This window comes from Nansenia antarctica (assembly GCF_963989245.1).
Source record: "Nansenia antarctica genome assembly, chromosome: 5".
Lineage (NCBI taxonomy): Eukaryota > Metazoa > Chordata > Actinopteri > Argentiniformes > Microstomatidae > Nansenia > Nansenia antarctica.
This window is the reverse complement of record NC_137690.1, coordinates 14,860,566-14,875,565: the sequence shown is the minus strand read 5'-3', so window position 1 is coordinate 14,875,565 and position 15,000 is coordinate 14,860,566. Positions and strand designations below refer to the sequence as shown.

General features: G+C 44.4%; 3 protein-coding genes across 3 annotated transcripts in view; all 3 read left to right on the top strand.

Annotated features, from left to right (window-relative positions):
- The window catches only part of lzts3b (leucine zipper, putative tumor suppressor family member 3b), a gene marked incomplete at its 3' end in the record, with an annotated part of 3,934 nt that extends 2,135 nt beyond the window's left edge, over nucleotides 1-1,799 (top strand). The window contains exons 5-7 of the mRNA XM_080531230.1: nucleotides 100-291; nucleotides 529-759; nucleotides 990-1,799. Of these exons, the coding sequence (XP_080387356.1) occupies nucleotides 100-291; nucleotides 529-759; nucleotides 990-1,799 (1,233 nt within the window). The remainder of the gene's footprint in view (nucleotides 1-99; nucleotides 292-528; nucleotides 760-989) is intronic.
- Nucleotides 1,800-4,611: 2,812 nt separating this feature from the next.
- Nucleotides 4,612-8,765, top strand: ubox5 (U-box domain containing 5; the record flags this gene model as incomplete). The annotated part of the gene is made up of 6 exons (XM_080531375.1): nucleotides 4,612-4,665; nucleotides 5,245-5,346; nucleotides 5,552-6,336; nucleotides 6,475-7,226; nucleotides 7,389-7,538; nucleotides 8,548-8,765. 6 exons carry the CDS (start codon nucleotides 4,612-4,614, stop codon nucleotides 8,763-8,765), a joined length of 2,061 nt encoding a protein of 686 aa, XP_080387501.1.
- A 3,576-nt stretch (nucleotides 8,766-12,341) lies between these two features.
- avp (arginine vasopressin) lies at nucleotides 12,342-13,838 on the top strand (the record flags this gene model as incomplete). Its single annotated transcript, XM_080532159.1, has 3 exons — nucleotides 12,342-12,467; nucleotides 13,155-13,359; nucleotides 13,708-13,838. 3 exons carry the CDS (start codon nucleotides 12,342-12,344, stop codon nucleotides 13,836-13,838), a joined length of 462 nt encoding a protein of 153 aa, XP_080388285.1.
- Between the last annotated feature and the right edge of the window lie 1,162 nt (nucleotides 13,839-15,000).

Sequence of the window (15,000 nt, the reverse complement as noted above, 5' to 3'; positions counted from 1 at the left end):
GTTAGGATAAGATGCTGACACAGCAACATGGCACTTGGCTTTACCATCCGCCACACATGTACATGTATGTACTCCCTCCGACAATATGTGGCTCTGTAGGTGACGCGACGCGCCCAGCGCTCCCAGAATGCCCTGCAGGCCCAGATCACACGTCTGTCCCAGGACAAGCGGTGTCTGCAGGAGGAGATGGCTGCACTCCTGGCCCAGAGAGAGGAGCTGGAGAGGAAGTGTCTGGACTACAGGAAGGAACAGGCTGATATATTGCCACGCCTGGAAGAGACCAAGTGGGAGGTGAGATTGGGGAGTGCTAGGCGTGGGTATGGGGTGGTGTGTGTGCGTGTGTGTGTGTGTGTGTGTGTGTGTGTGTGTGTGTGTGTGTGTGTGTGTGCGCGCACGCACGCATGTATGTCTGTTTGTTCATTTCTGAGTATGTCTGTTTGTCTGTTTAGGGGGTGATAAAGCATGTGTGTGTTGAAAGTCGAGATAAATCACTACTAAAATGCCAATTGTGGGTCCCCTCCCCTTCAGGTGTGTCAAAAAGCGGGGGAAATCTCCCTGCTGAAGCAGCAGCTGCGGGAGAGCCAGGCCGAGGTGACCCAGCGGGCAGGGGAGATGGTGGCCCTGAGGGGCCAGCTGAAGGAACTCAACGCCCAGCTAAGGGAGAGGGAGGAGACCATGCTGGGCCTCAAGGACTCCTACAGCAACAAGAGCCTGGAGCTGGAACGGTGTGAGGGAGAGCTGAAGAGGACACTAGCAGAGGTATATGGATAGACACACACACACACACACACACACACACACAAACACACACACCCAATCCACATTAAGCAGATTGACATTTAGAATTCAGAATTTCAGTTTCCTTCTCTCAGCGATTAAATTGTATTTGCTTTCCCCTACACCATACACACACACACACACACATACACACACACACACACACACACACACACTTTTGCTCATTCTCTATCTCTCTCTCTCTCTCTCAGGTAACTATCCTGAGGGAGAAGCTGGGTGTGTTTGAGGCTGAGGTGCTCGGCCTGAAGAGGGCTCTGGGGGAGGGGGTTGACCCCATTTTGAACCCGACCCTGGCAACAGGAGGGCTACTCCCACCGTGGGCGGCTGTCCACTGCCCCCGCCCCCACTCAGAGTCCTCGTCCACCGCTCTCCCCTCCACTTTCGATTCCCTACTCAGCCTCCAAAGCGACGAGGCCAAAGCCCAGAGACAGGAGGCACAGAGGCAGGAGAGGCAGCAGCGCGAGGAGGCCCAGTGGCGCGAAGGGCAGAAGCGCCAAGAGGCCCATCTGCGCCAGGAGGCCCAACTTCGCCAGCAGCGTCAGGAGGCCCAGTGGGAGGAGTCGGGGGATCTGCACAGACAGCTGGAACAGCTCCAAGGGGCCCTGCGTCTGGAGAGGCAGCAGCGTGAACACCAGGCCCTCAGCTTCGACCAGGAGCGACACACCTGGCAGGACGAGAAGGAGCAGGTGTTGAAATACCAGGCACAGCTCCAAATTAGCTACGTGGAGACTCTGCAGAAGAACCAGGCTCTCGAGCAATGCGTGGGACAGCTGGGGTCCAAGCTAGCACAAAGCACCCCTTCCCCCTCTTCCTCCAGCTCCCCTCCCCCACCACCAGCCTTGTCAACCCTGCCTCACCTGCCCTCTCTCCCGGCCCCCATCGCCCTCATACTCTCCCCCCCACCCTGTGAGGACCAGAAGGGCCCCCCTGCGCTGCACCAGCTGGCCCCACCCTGGGCAGGACCCTCACGTCTAGAGAGGATAGAGTCCACTGAGATTTAGAGTCAGTCCATTCAGTTCAATATAAACTTGACAAATACAATACAACACAAACTTTACAGCTCAATACTATCCAATACACATAGAAATACACTGCAAGACAGTGAGATGCCAATTAGTCTGCCCAGTACAATAGAAGACAATACAGTTTCAACTATGCCGCAAACTATACCGAAAAATAGAATAGAAAACAGTGAAAAACAACTACGCAAACCCAATGGTCATTCACCGCACATCACTTAACCAGGCAGTCTGGGTGGTAAGCAGTGTTACTCCATTGATAATAGGCTTGAAAAAAGGGAGAAAAGTCCAACTCAGAGAGCATTTGTAATTACTAGTCATGCTTGCCCAGCAAACACAAGTGTATAGGAGATATGGTCTGAAGTGAATTAGCTATGTATTGGTTGTGGGTTTGAGCAAGGGATTAGTGTTAGAAGTTACAATCGCATTTGCATCCAAAAAGCGCCTTACTTCCAATCCATTTTTGTACAACCAGATAGTGATGACCTTGAGTGGGATGGTATGGAAACCTATTGCTTGGGGAGGAAACTAAGACGATGGAGTCGGTCGATTCCATTTAAATTCCTGTCCCTAGTTTCTTGAGATCGGATTTGATTTGACTACATCTTCACAAAACAATATAACTAAATTTTCATTACTAAATTCAGGTATAACAGAATCAGGTTATTTCTAACTTCTACGAAAGTGGCTTTAGTTAACCTGACCCATTAAAAGAGAAGTCAAAAGCACTAGTATGCCCGTTTATTCTCTCTATAACATGGCGTGACTTGCCATATGATTGGCCCCAACTGCGTAGTGTTTCCGTTTAGATAGATTAGGGACAGTTTTGGAGAACCTGGCTCTCCAGTGCTGCAGACTGTCTGCAGTGACTATAGATGAACACAAGGGGTCAGCATAGAGCTATGTCAGGGCTCCCATTGCAGGGAGATAATACTTGAAAATGACTGGATTCTGTGGCCCTGTCTAGAAACAACCCCCTAGTCCCTACTCCCAGACACTTGGGTAGGATTGAATTCTTGTATTAACAAGATGAATGGCCTATCATAGGTCAAAGTGGAGGAGCAGCATTCTCACTTACCCATCGAATCAGATCTACACAAGTATCTATAGTGAATCAGCTTGTACTTGTTTCTGGAGAGGGCCCATTTATTTTATTTGAACTGGAAAAATGTGCAAAAGAAACACTGACAGAAGCACACTGGCTATACATGGCTATATCATTGTGTATTTATTCTAATAATGCTTTTATAAGAATTTTGAGGATGTACTAGCTGGAGGGATCAGTCAGTGAGTATGCCCAAAGTACAGTCGAATGTAAAAATACATACATGGGAAATAGAGGAGCAAGTGGCAATAGAGCGAGTAGAAAGATATGACTGGACTGAAACTGCTTTGGTATAGTAGGACAGGATCAGTGGTGAAAGTAACACAAATGTGAAAGGCTTGGTCCAGAGAAAGGCTGTATTCCATTGTAAAAACTGCCACAATCACTTGTTCCTTGCAGATTGGCAAGACCAAGTCAGTAAGAGCAGAGGGAAAGGGAGCAATTTTTTTCAAAAAGGGATGCATCCCAAAGAGCCAGAGCACCATGCAAAAGAAGAGACTTCCACTTGGCCTGGCACCAGGAGTTCAGACTAGTAGTGGAATCAGATGTGGATATCATGGCTTTTTATGTGTTCATGTTTATTCCAGTATACAAAGATATAATGTATGACTATATAAAAAAGTTAATTGTTACTATAATTTTGTTATTATTATATGTTATGGTGAATTGACCAAGTACACAGTACATGCCTTCTGAGCTATTCTTTAGTTTGTAGATACATTGATTTTCCTTTGATCTACGACATTGTACAAACTCAGCAATCATATCCAAAACCATTGTTTACCTTTGATGTTGTTGATATACATGTTTTAGAAGAATAAAAGGCTACTGATGTTTTTGTACTGATTTTTTATTGTTTGTGCTTCTGTTACTGTAATGGATTGATGAAAATCATTCCTTGCCAATCTTCAGCAGCAGAAATAAAGACATTCAAGTCAACATCATTTTGGTTACAAGTGTAATTTTATTCAGCAAACAATAAAACATTAAAACACAACAGATACCAACCTATCAAACATTTGGTTACATTAAATATCAACTTTCCTAGTACATGCATGTCATTTGCTGATTCTATATTTGTTACCAATCCCTGGTGTGCATAATATACATTTGAACTTATTCATTAAATACATGAATTATCACATAAATTAGCATCAGGGATTTTTAACAGCCAGATTTGTAATTGGCTTGGAAAGAGTACTGTGCAGTCGCAATCGCGATCGCGATAATGTTTTACGCATGAAGTTTGTCCTTTCTCACTTTCCCTACATTATCAGCATGTGTTTATTTGTGTTCTAGCTACCTGCTATCTATATCTGTCAGTGGCGCATTCCCGACATGGTGGACCTGTCAAAGCAGAGAGACGTTCAACCAGGAGAGCTCCAGTCTCCGTATTGAAGTACAGGCAGCTCGTTTCCATGTTAACAGTTTGGTTCACTAGAACATTAGCAGACAAGGTAATATGCTTTATGCTTCCTTAGCTTTAGCCACAAGGAACATTAGCAAGCCAGCCAGCTTCTGCAGAAAGTCCCAAGTTTTCACCAGCTCTGTTATTCAGCAGCCAGAGGATGAAAACATTCAGCTTCATTTTGAGAGAAGATCTTTCCTTTTGTCAGTACGTATTGTTAAAGAATTATGTATGCTATGAGTCATAACAGAATCCTCTTTTTCACAGGGTCAGTCAAGACTATGGTGATAAATCTCTGCCTGCCACATTTTCAGACCACTGTCCAGTGCAACAAGGTACCAGACATTACATTACATTACATTACATTGACCTTATCTTATTAACAGTATACCCAGTCATCCTCTGTAGGGATGGAGTGCTGCTTCCACTGCTCTTAGTGCATTTTGACTGCAAAAACTCGTCTCCATCCACTTCATTCCAACAACACAGAGTAGACATTGTAGGCCCTCTACTGCTGTTTACCTACTGAAGGGCAACCCTGGTACCCAGCTTGTGTTTCTTCTTTGTCAGGTCCTCTCCATCATTGTCCTTCCACATGTTTTTTGGAGGAGTAGAGTCATAGACTGAGATAATGGTGAAAGAACTGAAGAGTGAGTTGGTGCTTGGCAGGATATAGGGGAGGGTGGGAGGATGAGTCATGGCTGACCAACCATGCTATGTTCTTTTATACGTGTGTCAAGAGATGTCTGATACTCTGTTGGCTATGCTTTATTTGTCTTTTGCTCTTTTCTTCTCTCTCCCCGCTCGTCTTTTCCCTCCGTCCTTCCGTCTTTCTTGTACGCATCTCCTTTTGGCCCCATCCTGTCTCCTTTCACCACCCTTTCCTCTTCCCTTTCTGCTCTTCTCTCCCCTAGCTGTGTGCGGATGGCTATGACGTCACCAACCTCCTGTCAGCTGACCCGGCGATCCGGAGACAGGGCTTCAAGTTGGAGTACTTCCTGCGTCCGCCCGTGCAGGTGAGATGATGCAATAAGGAGAAGGTAAAAGTTGCCCCTAACAAATACAGTGTATGATATTTTTTCCCCCTAATTCAAGCCCCCTAATTGTTAAGGTGAGCAGTAGGGTAAGGGGTTAAGAAACATGTTAAGTCGGCAGACTTCTGGTTTTCTGTCATGTCATGCCATGACATACGTGCTTGAATCCTTCCATATCCACTCTCAGGTGACCCTGCAGTTTGCCTTCAAGGTGGAGGTGTGCAGGGTGGATGTGGAGCTTTGGCCCTGGGGCATGGACCGAGGACAAGCCTGTAAGAGGCTGGAGATCAGTACCAGCTCAGACCCCCTACTGCCCCAGACCCACAGCCCAGAGCAGGGCCTCCGTGCAGGGCTCAGGCAGGCCCAGGGGAAAGGCCAACCATGGGACCAACAGAGCCAAGAACAACACCTACAACAAGGTCATAAAGCGGCCCAATCCGAGGGCCACCAGTGGAGCCGACAGGCTCAGCAACGGGGCCAACAGAGCCAGGACCAGGCTCAACAACAAAACCAAACCCAGGGCCGGCGATGGAACCAGCAATGTGGCCACACTCAGGGTGACACGGACACCAGCCAGTTCTGTCTGGTGGGCCGCTGCGAACTGAGGGAGGAGGCTCTCGTCTGTTTCTCGCATCCGCGCATATGCCCCCGCCCTCCCTTCCCTTCCCCTGCCCCGTCCCCCCCGCCAAGGTCCAGGCCGGAGAAGCTGTGGAGCAGGGGTCCACTGTCGCTAGGCTCTGTGACGCAGCTCCGCGTGACAGTCCCGTTTGGTGGATCTGCCTCTGCGATGGGTCTCAAGGCACTGGCAGTGTGGGGGCTGCCAGCTCGCTGCTGCTCTCCAGAGGAGCTGGAGAGGGTGAGTAGAGCCCACCAGGACGCTAGTCTGAGACCACCTCCGCAGCCTAGCTTTCCATCCTTAGGCTCTCAACACTCACCTGTCAATCATCCACCACAACCGCCGTCAACATCAAGGTATGTTTTTCATTTGGTTTATTTGACCAATTTTTCTGTATCTCGTTTTAACACTGTTATGTATGGTTTGGTTCTATTCTATTCCATTGTATTTCATTCTACTCTAATCTGTTGCAAAACATTATTGTCTGATACCAGCCTTACATCCATTCCTGAAGATTTCCTCGACCCCCTGACCCAGGAAATGATGTCACTACCCATGCTGCTGCCTAGTGGAGCATCAGTGGACAACGCCACTCTGGAGGAGTACAAGAAGAGGGAAGCCACCTGGGGGCGGACCCCCAATGACCCCTTCACTGGGGTCCCCTTCACCTCAGACTCACAACCCCTCCCTAACCCCCACCTGAAAAGCCGCATTGACCGCTTCATCCTCCAGGCTGGGTTAGGCCTCAGAGAAGGGGTGATAGGGAGACAGGGGGAGCAGGATACCCCCCACCCATCCAGACTCCTAGCTCAACAGGGGGAAAAGGATATTGGAGACTGTCCTGGTGGTGCTAATGGTGGTTCTAATGCTATTAAGTCAGCCAGCCACCAGGGGGCACTGTGTGGAAACAGTGGGACATTCACACAGACACCCCAACAGAAGGCAATTAGTGGAAATACACAGAGAGACAGACAGCAGCTTACACAGAGCAAAGGGAGTGGGTCTGGAAAGAGCAGTGATCAGAATGGGAATGACAGGTCTACGTTCCATCCTAGAAGGAGAGAGGAGAGACCACGTACCCAAGATCAAGGGCCACATTTTGGATGTGGACGGAAGAGAGAGCTGGAAGGTGATACAGACACTATCCAGCCCAAGGCAACCTCAGCCAGTGGGGGCCACTCTGATGAACAACTGCCTGAATCAAAAAGGCCAAGAACACATGCAAACTTTGCAACAAACTCTACAGGTGAGTCCTAGCAAACGTCTCGGAAATCTGTGAATCCACTGTTTGACTCGTACCCACTCTAAGATAGGCTTTGATTAAAAACTACCTTTAGGTAGGCTTGAGGAATGCTGGTGTTCTCTCACTTTTGGTAGGGCTTCTCTTATGTGTCCATCCGCCTCACAGTTTCCAGTGGTAGCTCCCATGAGCAGCGTTTGACGGCGAGCCTGGATCAGGCCCTGCTCTCTGCCCTGCAGGGTCGACCTTCCTTCACCTCCTCTGCCTCGCACTCGCACCGGCACAGACAGACAGCAGACACACCTGAGCCCCCAGCAGGTAAGAAGGCGGAGGAACAGACACAACAGATGGGTCTTGTTTGTATGATTCATAACGCATATGTTTCCTTCCTCCTTTGTAGTATAGTACATTATTAAATAAGTCAATGTTTGTTTTCTACAAGCTAAGTCGTTGAACCAATTATATTTTATTCTATGAATAACTTACTGGTATTGTACTTACTGTTATGGGAAGATAAAGTACATCCAACTCCAGCAGACTACTGATGGTTCTTAGCCCGCTGGCAGTGTTCATGACAAAGGGAGTGCAGGTCTTTCAGACTGCGCTGTTCCAAGTTTTCTCAATACTTTTAATTGTTAATTGTTAATTGTTAATTTTATTTATAATGCGCCCCCCATCCAACTTTTACATCGGCCCGGGGCGCAGCCCGGGTAAAGGAACAGATAAAGACAAAGACAAGGAACACAGAAAGCAATCAGACACAGACGACTTAAACGTAAATCTCAGGCATACAATTCACAACAAATAGGGAGTAGACTTAGGGAACATCATTTAGGAAGAGGTGGGTTTTTAACTTGGCTCTAAAGGAGTCCAGAGTGGGGGCAAACTTGATGGCAGAAGGGAGCGTGTTCCACAGGGTCGGTGCTTATGTACTTTGTACTTATGTTCACCTGTGTGTGGTGAATATAGATAACAAAGTGTATTCTTATAGGCTACTGCATCCCCGCTATACAAAGAGAGACTATTCCCTCCTATCTTAGCCTGTTTGTTTGTTGATGAGTCTATTTGAGCTGATGAGGTAGGCTGTATTGTTGTTGCGTTGTGCAGGTGAGTATTGGACTGTGATATTGTGATATGAACTCTATGATATTGTCTTGAAAAAGTATGTAGACATGTACTCATAAAAGTGGAGTCATACTGTAAATTCTCTCCTCTCCCTCGCTTCATCTTCTCCCTTCTCTCTCTCTCTACCCCACTCTTGCCTCTTATCTCCTCCTTTCCTCCTCTTTCTCACCGCTTTCTCTCTCCCCCTCCCCTTCTCTCTCAGGTGAAAGCAGGTGTGGTTTGTGTTCCTGCTCTCTCTCCATCTACTCTACCTCCCTGTCTGCCTACCGCCTATCATGTGGACATTTCCTGTGCCGTCCCTGCCTACACAGGAAGTCACGTCCACCAGACTCTGTCGCCACAACGTCACCCAATCACTTCCTGTGTCCCACCTGCCGTAACCCTGCATCTTCAAGTGACATCACACGCGTACATCACTGACTGAATCACTGAACAGGGCACTCGAGGTGAATTCACAGAATGTTCTGATAGAAATGTATTGTTTGAAGAAAAGATATGCCCCATTGAACATGCGTGTGCTGTTCACCTCCCAACACGTGGTTACACCCTCACTTTACACATGTGTGCCTTCACTGCACATGTGAGCAGTAGGCAACATTGGACCATATGACAGCTGACTGAGTCAACAATGACTCAGGTAATGTTCCTGCACACCTTCTACCACATACCTCAATAAAATGTTTGTAGATATTGTTTTGAATGTGTTTCATTCCATGTTCCCTGCTTGGTGTGGATACTTCCTTTGTGTTTTCTTTCAAGAAACACTGGAAACTTCCAGTTAAGTATTTGGTTAAAGGATACGTTTAGCTTCTTTTAACCAAATCTCTATTTTTGTATGTAATGTTGTAAATGTCACTTGGATTTGACAGTGATACCCCTCATTAACAAAAGGGAATATAACATTGCAGAAGAAGTTTGGATAGCCACAAATTCACGTATGTCATCTAAAGAACTGAATCACTATACTGGGAGCATTTTCAAAAATAATGTATTTAGCCGGTTTTGGAGCCTTTGTTCACGGTTGCACAATTGTCCCTAGCACTTCCATTCGCTGTAAAGCCTGATGAGGGGGTATCGCCTAGTTTCTCAAAACCAAGAGAATGCACACAAAAAGTGTCTGTACCTTTCTACAGCATTTCGTTTACATAAAAAAATAGAGATTTGGTTCAAATCAAACTAACCTTTAATGAACACTGTAACCCAATAAAATAACTTACACATAGACGAATATAGTAGGACCAATGGTAACCTGGCAGTGAAAAGGGTACATCACCTTCCTTCTCTGTCTTTCACAGGCATTGGGTTGGCTGCCATTCATTGTACAGAGGGATAGAGAAGCATGTTTAGAGGCACAAAGTAGTGAGGGAACAGAGTGGACCAAGATTGCCATGTACATGGCAAGGTCTTTTCATATTATTTCTGGACCTCCTCTCTTCCTCAACGATCATCACTCCTTACAACTCTTTTCCTCGACCTCTTCTCTTCCTGTCCTGCTGTGTGTCATTGCTACGGGCGGAGCGACCTCGTCCTGAGTAGTCAGCCAGATGCTCTACACTTAATTTTGACTCTTTTTTAAGAGTCAAGTTTTAGAAGTTAAGAAGTGCCAGTTGCCACGGCAATATAAGGCTTGGTGAGTGTATTGATCCTTTTATAACAAGGAGAATGGTAGAAAGCATTGCAGGTGCACTCTCCTTCTGACACATACCTACTGGGGTTAAATGGGGCTTTAGGGGAAAACAAAAACAACACTATTTATGAATGAATGAATGAATGGTCTTTATTGTCATTGATATAGTACAGGTACCAAACAACGAAATGTGGGCTGTGCAGACAGAAAACCATTCAAACTCTATAGGCTTCAGCTGCAAATCAGGGACCTGAAAGTACACATTTAAGTAGCAGAATATTGCTATAGGCTGACATCTGTGGAGGCTGGTAGAGGTATAATCATACAGTTGATACCATTCCTCATTCCATTCCATGCGTTGCAACGAGCCTATCCTCTGATGAGGGTAAACAGTACATGGTGTTTTACCGTCAACAGTCTGGAAAGCTATTGAACCTGAATCTTACACGCAAGAAGACAACAAGAACACACAATTCACCCCCTCAATATCATTGCCCTTTTGTGCTTCTGAGCAAAGTGCCTGCTTAATGTCCTTCACTATTTAATGTGAGTTAATCAGCTACTTAATGACATAAGAGGAACACAAGCCTGGGCATGAAACAAGCCATTTATCTAGAACACAACAATTAAACCATTCATGTAAATGTCTATTTGCAATGCAAATGTTTCCATCGATTTTGACCAGCACTTGTTTTGCTTCTTTAGAAATTCATTAATGCCACATCTGTCATTCGAAAAACAAGTTAAAACTCTCAAATCTGTGACCTCATCATGGGAGTTCTAAAAAATGTTAAGCTATAAAATGTGTGTTTATGTTTATGTTGTTTGTAAAGATTGGTTAAACAGCCTTATATTTTGGGTTATGATGGGGCAAGACAGTTGCAATAAGCATCAAGGCATCTATAGGTAATATTATTCAAGAATTAATAACTATATATATATATATGTACATAGTACATTTGTTATCCAAAGCCTAACGGTTTTGAGAATTACGGATTGATGCCATATATTTAAAAAATGGGTCTCAATTATTAGATTTTATAAATAGTCACTACGATGTCATGCCTGTCTGATTTACGGTCTACATTTTGGTGGACAATTATGACAAATTACACTTCTGTCAGATAATGCATCACTTCTCCCAGAAAAGTGTTGCAATTACAAATGCTTTGGTATTCACATGTTTATTTATTTTGTTTGCATTGGAACAACACATAAAAGTAGAGGAAAAAAAGCCTGAAATCTGATATCATTTCGCACAGAACACAGAAGAGTAATCTAGCTCAGGCCAGGGCTAGTGGCAGTCTTCATGATAGAATTTAATTATTTATTTATTTTTTACACTGGAGAAACAGTACAAGGAGGAAGAAGAGATGGGTCTTCAGTGTCGGAAGATTGGGACACAGACACACAACACAAATGTTAAGTCAACTTAACTTCATTTTAACTGGTTGCAAGTGTGATTTCTATATTGCCAGCATTTGTAACTTGCCACAGATGAGTTTAAATAAAAATTAAAGGGGCATTATGTGCTTGAAATATAATGATTAAGAATAGTTATTAAGAAATAAACATGTGAATATATACCAAAGCATTTGTAATTGCAACACTTTTCTGGGAGATGGACAGATGTGCAGGGGTGCCAATATTTTTGGCCATGACTATGTGATGAATGAATGTTAAACAATGATCCCTCTGTATAATAAAGATGTGGATACTCGAGTTCCTGTCAAAGTCATCCGCACAATACATCTCACATGCATAATTAATGCTTTGTCCCCATTATAATAAAATTAGGATCCACATTGCACATGATAATATAATTTTGTTCAAGCCACCCATTGTTTGTGTGCTTGTATGTGACCTGTTACATCTATAAATAATTCATAAACATTATATCATGCCAGTGTACAGTCTTGAATACCGAATAGGTATTTTCTTGTGCCAGGTAACCAGCTCTGTATTGTTGTACTGACAGATTAGATATATATATATATATATTAGATGTATATCTGATGCAGAGACAGACACTGCAGTGTGACTCTTATTGTTTCATTTTCCAATGTGAACAGTATTCCTCTATCCATATTGCATTGACCAATTGGTGACAAATCACAAAAGAATGACCTCTGTTTTATTTAACTATGTTCGAGAGAATCATACTGAATCAAGGGACAAAACAGAACAGGGGCAGTGATTGCATTTGAGATGATTGACTCATATAAGAAAGTGTCCACTCATGTTGAGTATACAGGAAGAAAGCTCTGACGTCAACTCATTTTGAAAGACCGATCCATCCCTATATAAATAACGGTTTTCGGAGTTTGGAGACTGGAAGGACCCAGATGCGCATTTTCCGTGTAATTACAATGCCAAGTTCCGCTATGCTCCCTCTGTGCGTCCTGGGACTCCTCCTCACCCTCTCCTCTGCCTGCTACATCCAGAACTGTCCTCGAGGAGGGAAGCGTGCGCTTCCCGACACAGGTGTCACACAGGTACGGAACGTTATTTAACATTTCTATCTCTTTTCTATCTCTATTCTCTTACGGAATACATTTTTCAAGGGTGAGCTAGGAGATACCGCAGTTGTGAAGCTAGAGAGTTAGAAAGAGACCATCATCGTTCCACTTTGGACGTCACCATTTTACGCATGACTGATTTGGAGGTGCCGCAACTCCCTGCAATTGTGCTACTAATGTGGTGGAGAAATCGGGTTCAAGGAACATTTTCAGAGATTAAATCATACTTTTCTCAGAGAAAATGTTTATTTGTGGTCCAAAATTGATTTGGAAATCTCACCATGGACTCGGAGCGCTTTTTGTTTTGGAAGTTCTCGCCAGGAGCGCACAGCCAAAGTGTCATTTCAGTTATCCAGTGATTTATTCTTCTGAGTCTTGGTGCTTATTGTAATGATGTTACATAATCATGTAGGCCTGTAAATAAATCAATTTATGTTTGGCATAGCCTATTTCAAGCCTAAATTCAGTAACCTAATCACTATTTATTTACCGTTCATTTAATCTCTTGTTTACCATTTTTATTTAACTTCCAATTATTAGGATTTTTGCTAGACCTATTTGTGAATGTAAAATGTAGTGTGAAAGGAAATGTAACCCAATACATTACATTCTCATTCGATAGAGGTGATAGCCTACAAAGCTGACAGTAGTTTCTCCCTCCAGTGCATGTCGTGTGGCCCCGGGGACAGGGGCCACTGCTTTGGCCCCAGTATCTGCTGTGGAGAGGGGCTGGGCTGCTTGCTGGGCTCCCCAGAGGCAGCACATTGTGTGGAGGAGAACTACCTACCCACCCCCTGCCAGGCGGGAGGGAGACCCTGTGGATCAGAGGGTGGGCGCTGCGCTGCTCCAGGGGTCTGCTGTGACTCAGGTACAGTTATTGTAAAACGTATGTTGTCTGTAACTCTGTATGTATTTATATAAGCTTTGTTTATCTGTCTGTCTGTCTGTCTGTCTCTCTGTCTGTCTCTCTGTCTGTCTCTCTCTCTCTCTCTCTCTCTCTCTCTCTCTCTCTCTCTCTCTCTCTCTCTCTCTCTCTCTCTCTCTCTCTCTCTCTCTCTCTCTCTCTCGCTCACTGGGGAAGGAAAAGCTGATCTTAGTTCTATAGTGACCAGAGCCTAACTCTGACTGAGTGTGAGCCCACCCAGATGGCATAAAAAAAGTTGTTCACAAACCTTTGTATATATCTCTGACCATTATCATTTCTACCTGTTGACAGAGAGCTGTGTTCTAGACCCAGAATGTTCGGGGGAGAGAAGCTTCTCACCTGCAGCCCAGAGCAGCGGAGGCACAGGACATCTGCTCCTGCGCCTGCTGCATTTCGCCACCAGAGGGCAGAGAGAATACTAACTCTTTCAGATGTTTACTCACATAATGCTCCATTTCAATCAGGCCCCTTGACCGTAGTCCAATGGCACTTCTTGGAAACCTAATTGAATAGTTGTTAAAGGTATGGTCATTTCTCCACCATCCCTGCTGATATGCTAGGTTGATTCATGTTACATTGCATACAATCCTTTTAGATCTCTGATTATAGGATTCATAAGGACAACAAGAATAACAAGATGCTTTTCCACATCAGAATAATGTATATAATACAAATGTACACATTAGACTCAAGTATATAGGTCATTGGGGCTCCTAATGTGACAGGTAATGTACTTACCAGAGCAACCCAGAAGTGTAAATATGTACGAAATTAATATTTTTCCTGCACTGTAATGTGGGATGCAGAACAGTCTGATATTCTTGTATCAATCACTGGTAGTGGATGGGGTGAGTTAACCAATGTAGTGCTATGTAAAGTGTTTTGTGATCGAGGGCTTTACAAATGCTAATCGATGTTGCTATTATTAATAATCACCAGTTATTGAAAGTCACTGCTGCTCCTCTATTGTAAAAAAGTAACAACAATAAAGATGAAATATATATCCTCATATATCCAGTCTAGGCCTGTGTGTGCGTGTGTGTTTACATTTTTAGCATTTAGCGGACGCCTTATTCCAAAGCGACTTACAACAAACACATTTGATTAAGTAAGTGAATCATCTATCCACCAGTCATAGCAGTTAAAAGTAATCTATGCTTAAGCCAGGGGCCATTGGCAGTCGTCATGTTAGAAGAAGGACGTTTTGTTTGTGTGTGTGTGTGTGTGTGTGTGTGTGTGTGTGTGTGTGTGCACCTGTAGCTACTGTTGACACCATAGGCTGAGATAAGTGACTCTAAAGTGATTCTTAAGTGCCTGAAGTAATTATGAGGGGAGATTTGAGAGAAGAAGGGTTGCGAAAGAGATGACTAAGAGTAACACTGAGTTGTGTTTATGTGTGTACTGTATGGGAAGGAGAGAGAGTGTGTGCGTAAGAGAAAGAGAAAGATAAAATTAGAGAATTATTTAGAGAAAGAGTTAGCGAAGACACATGAAGTGAATAGGAAACCAATATCAATATCAATTTGAAATGCTGTCACTTACAAAGCAATAGATCTCTGTCATAACTCATCACATGCAAAACCA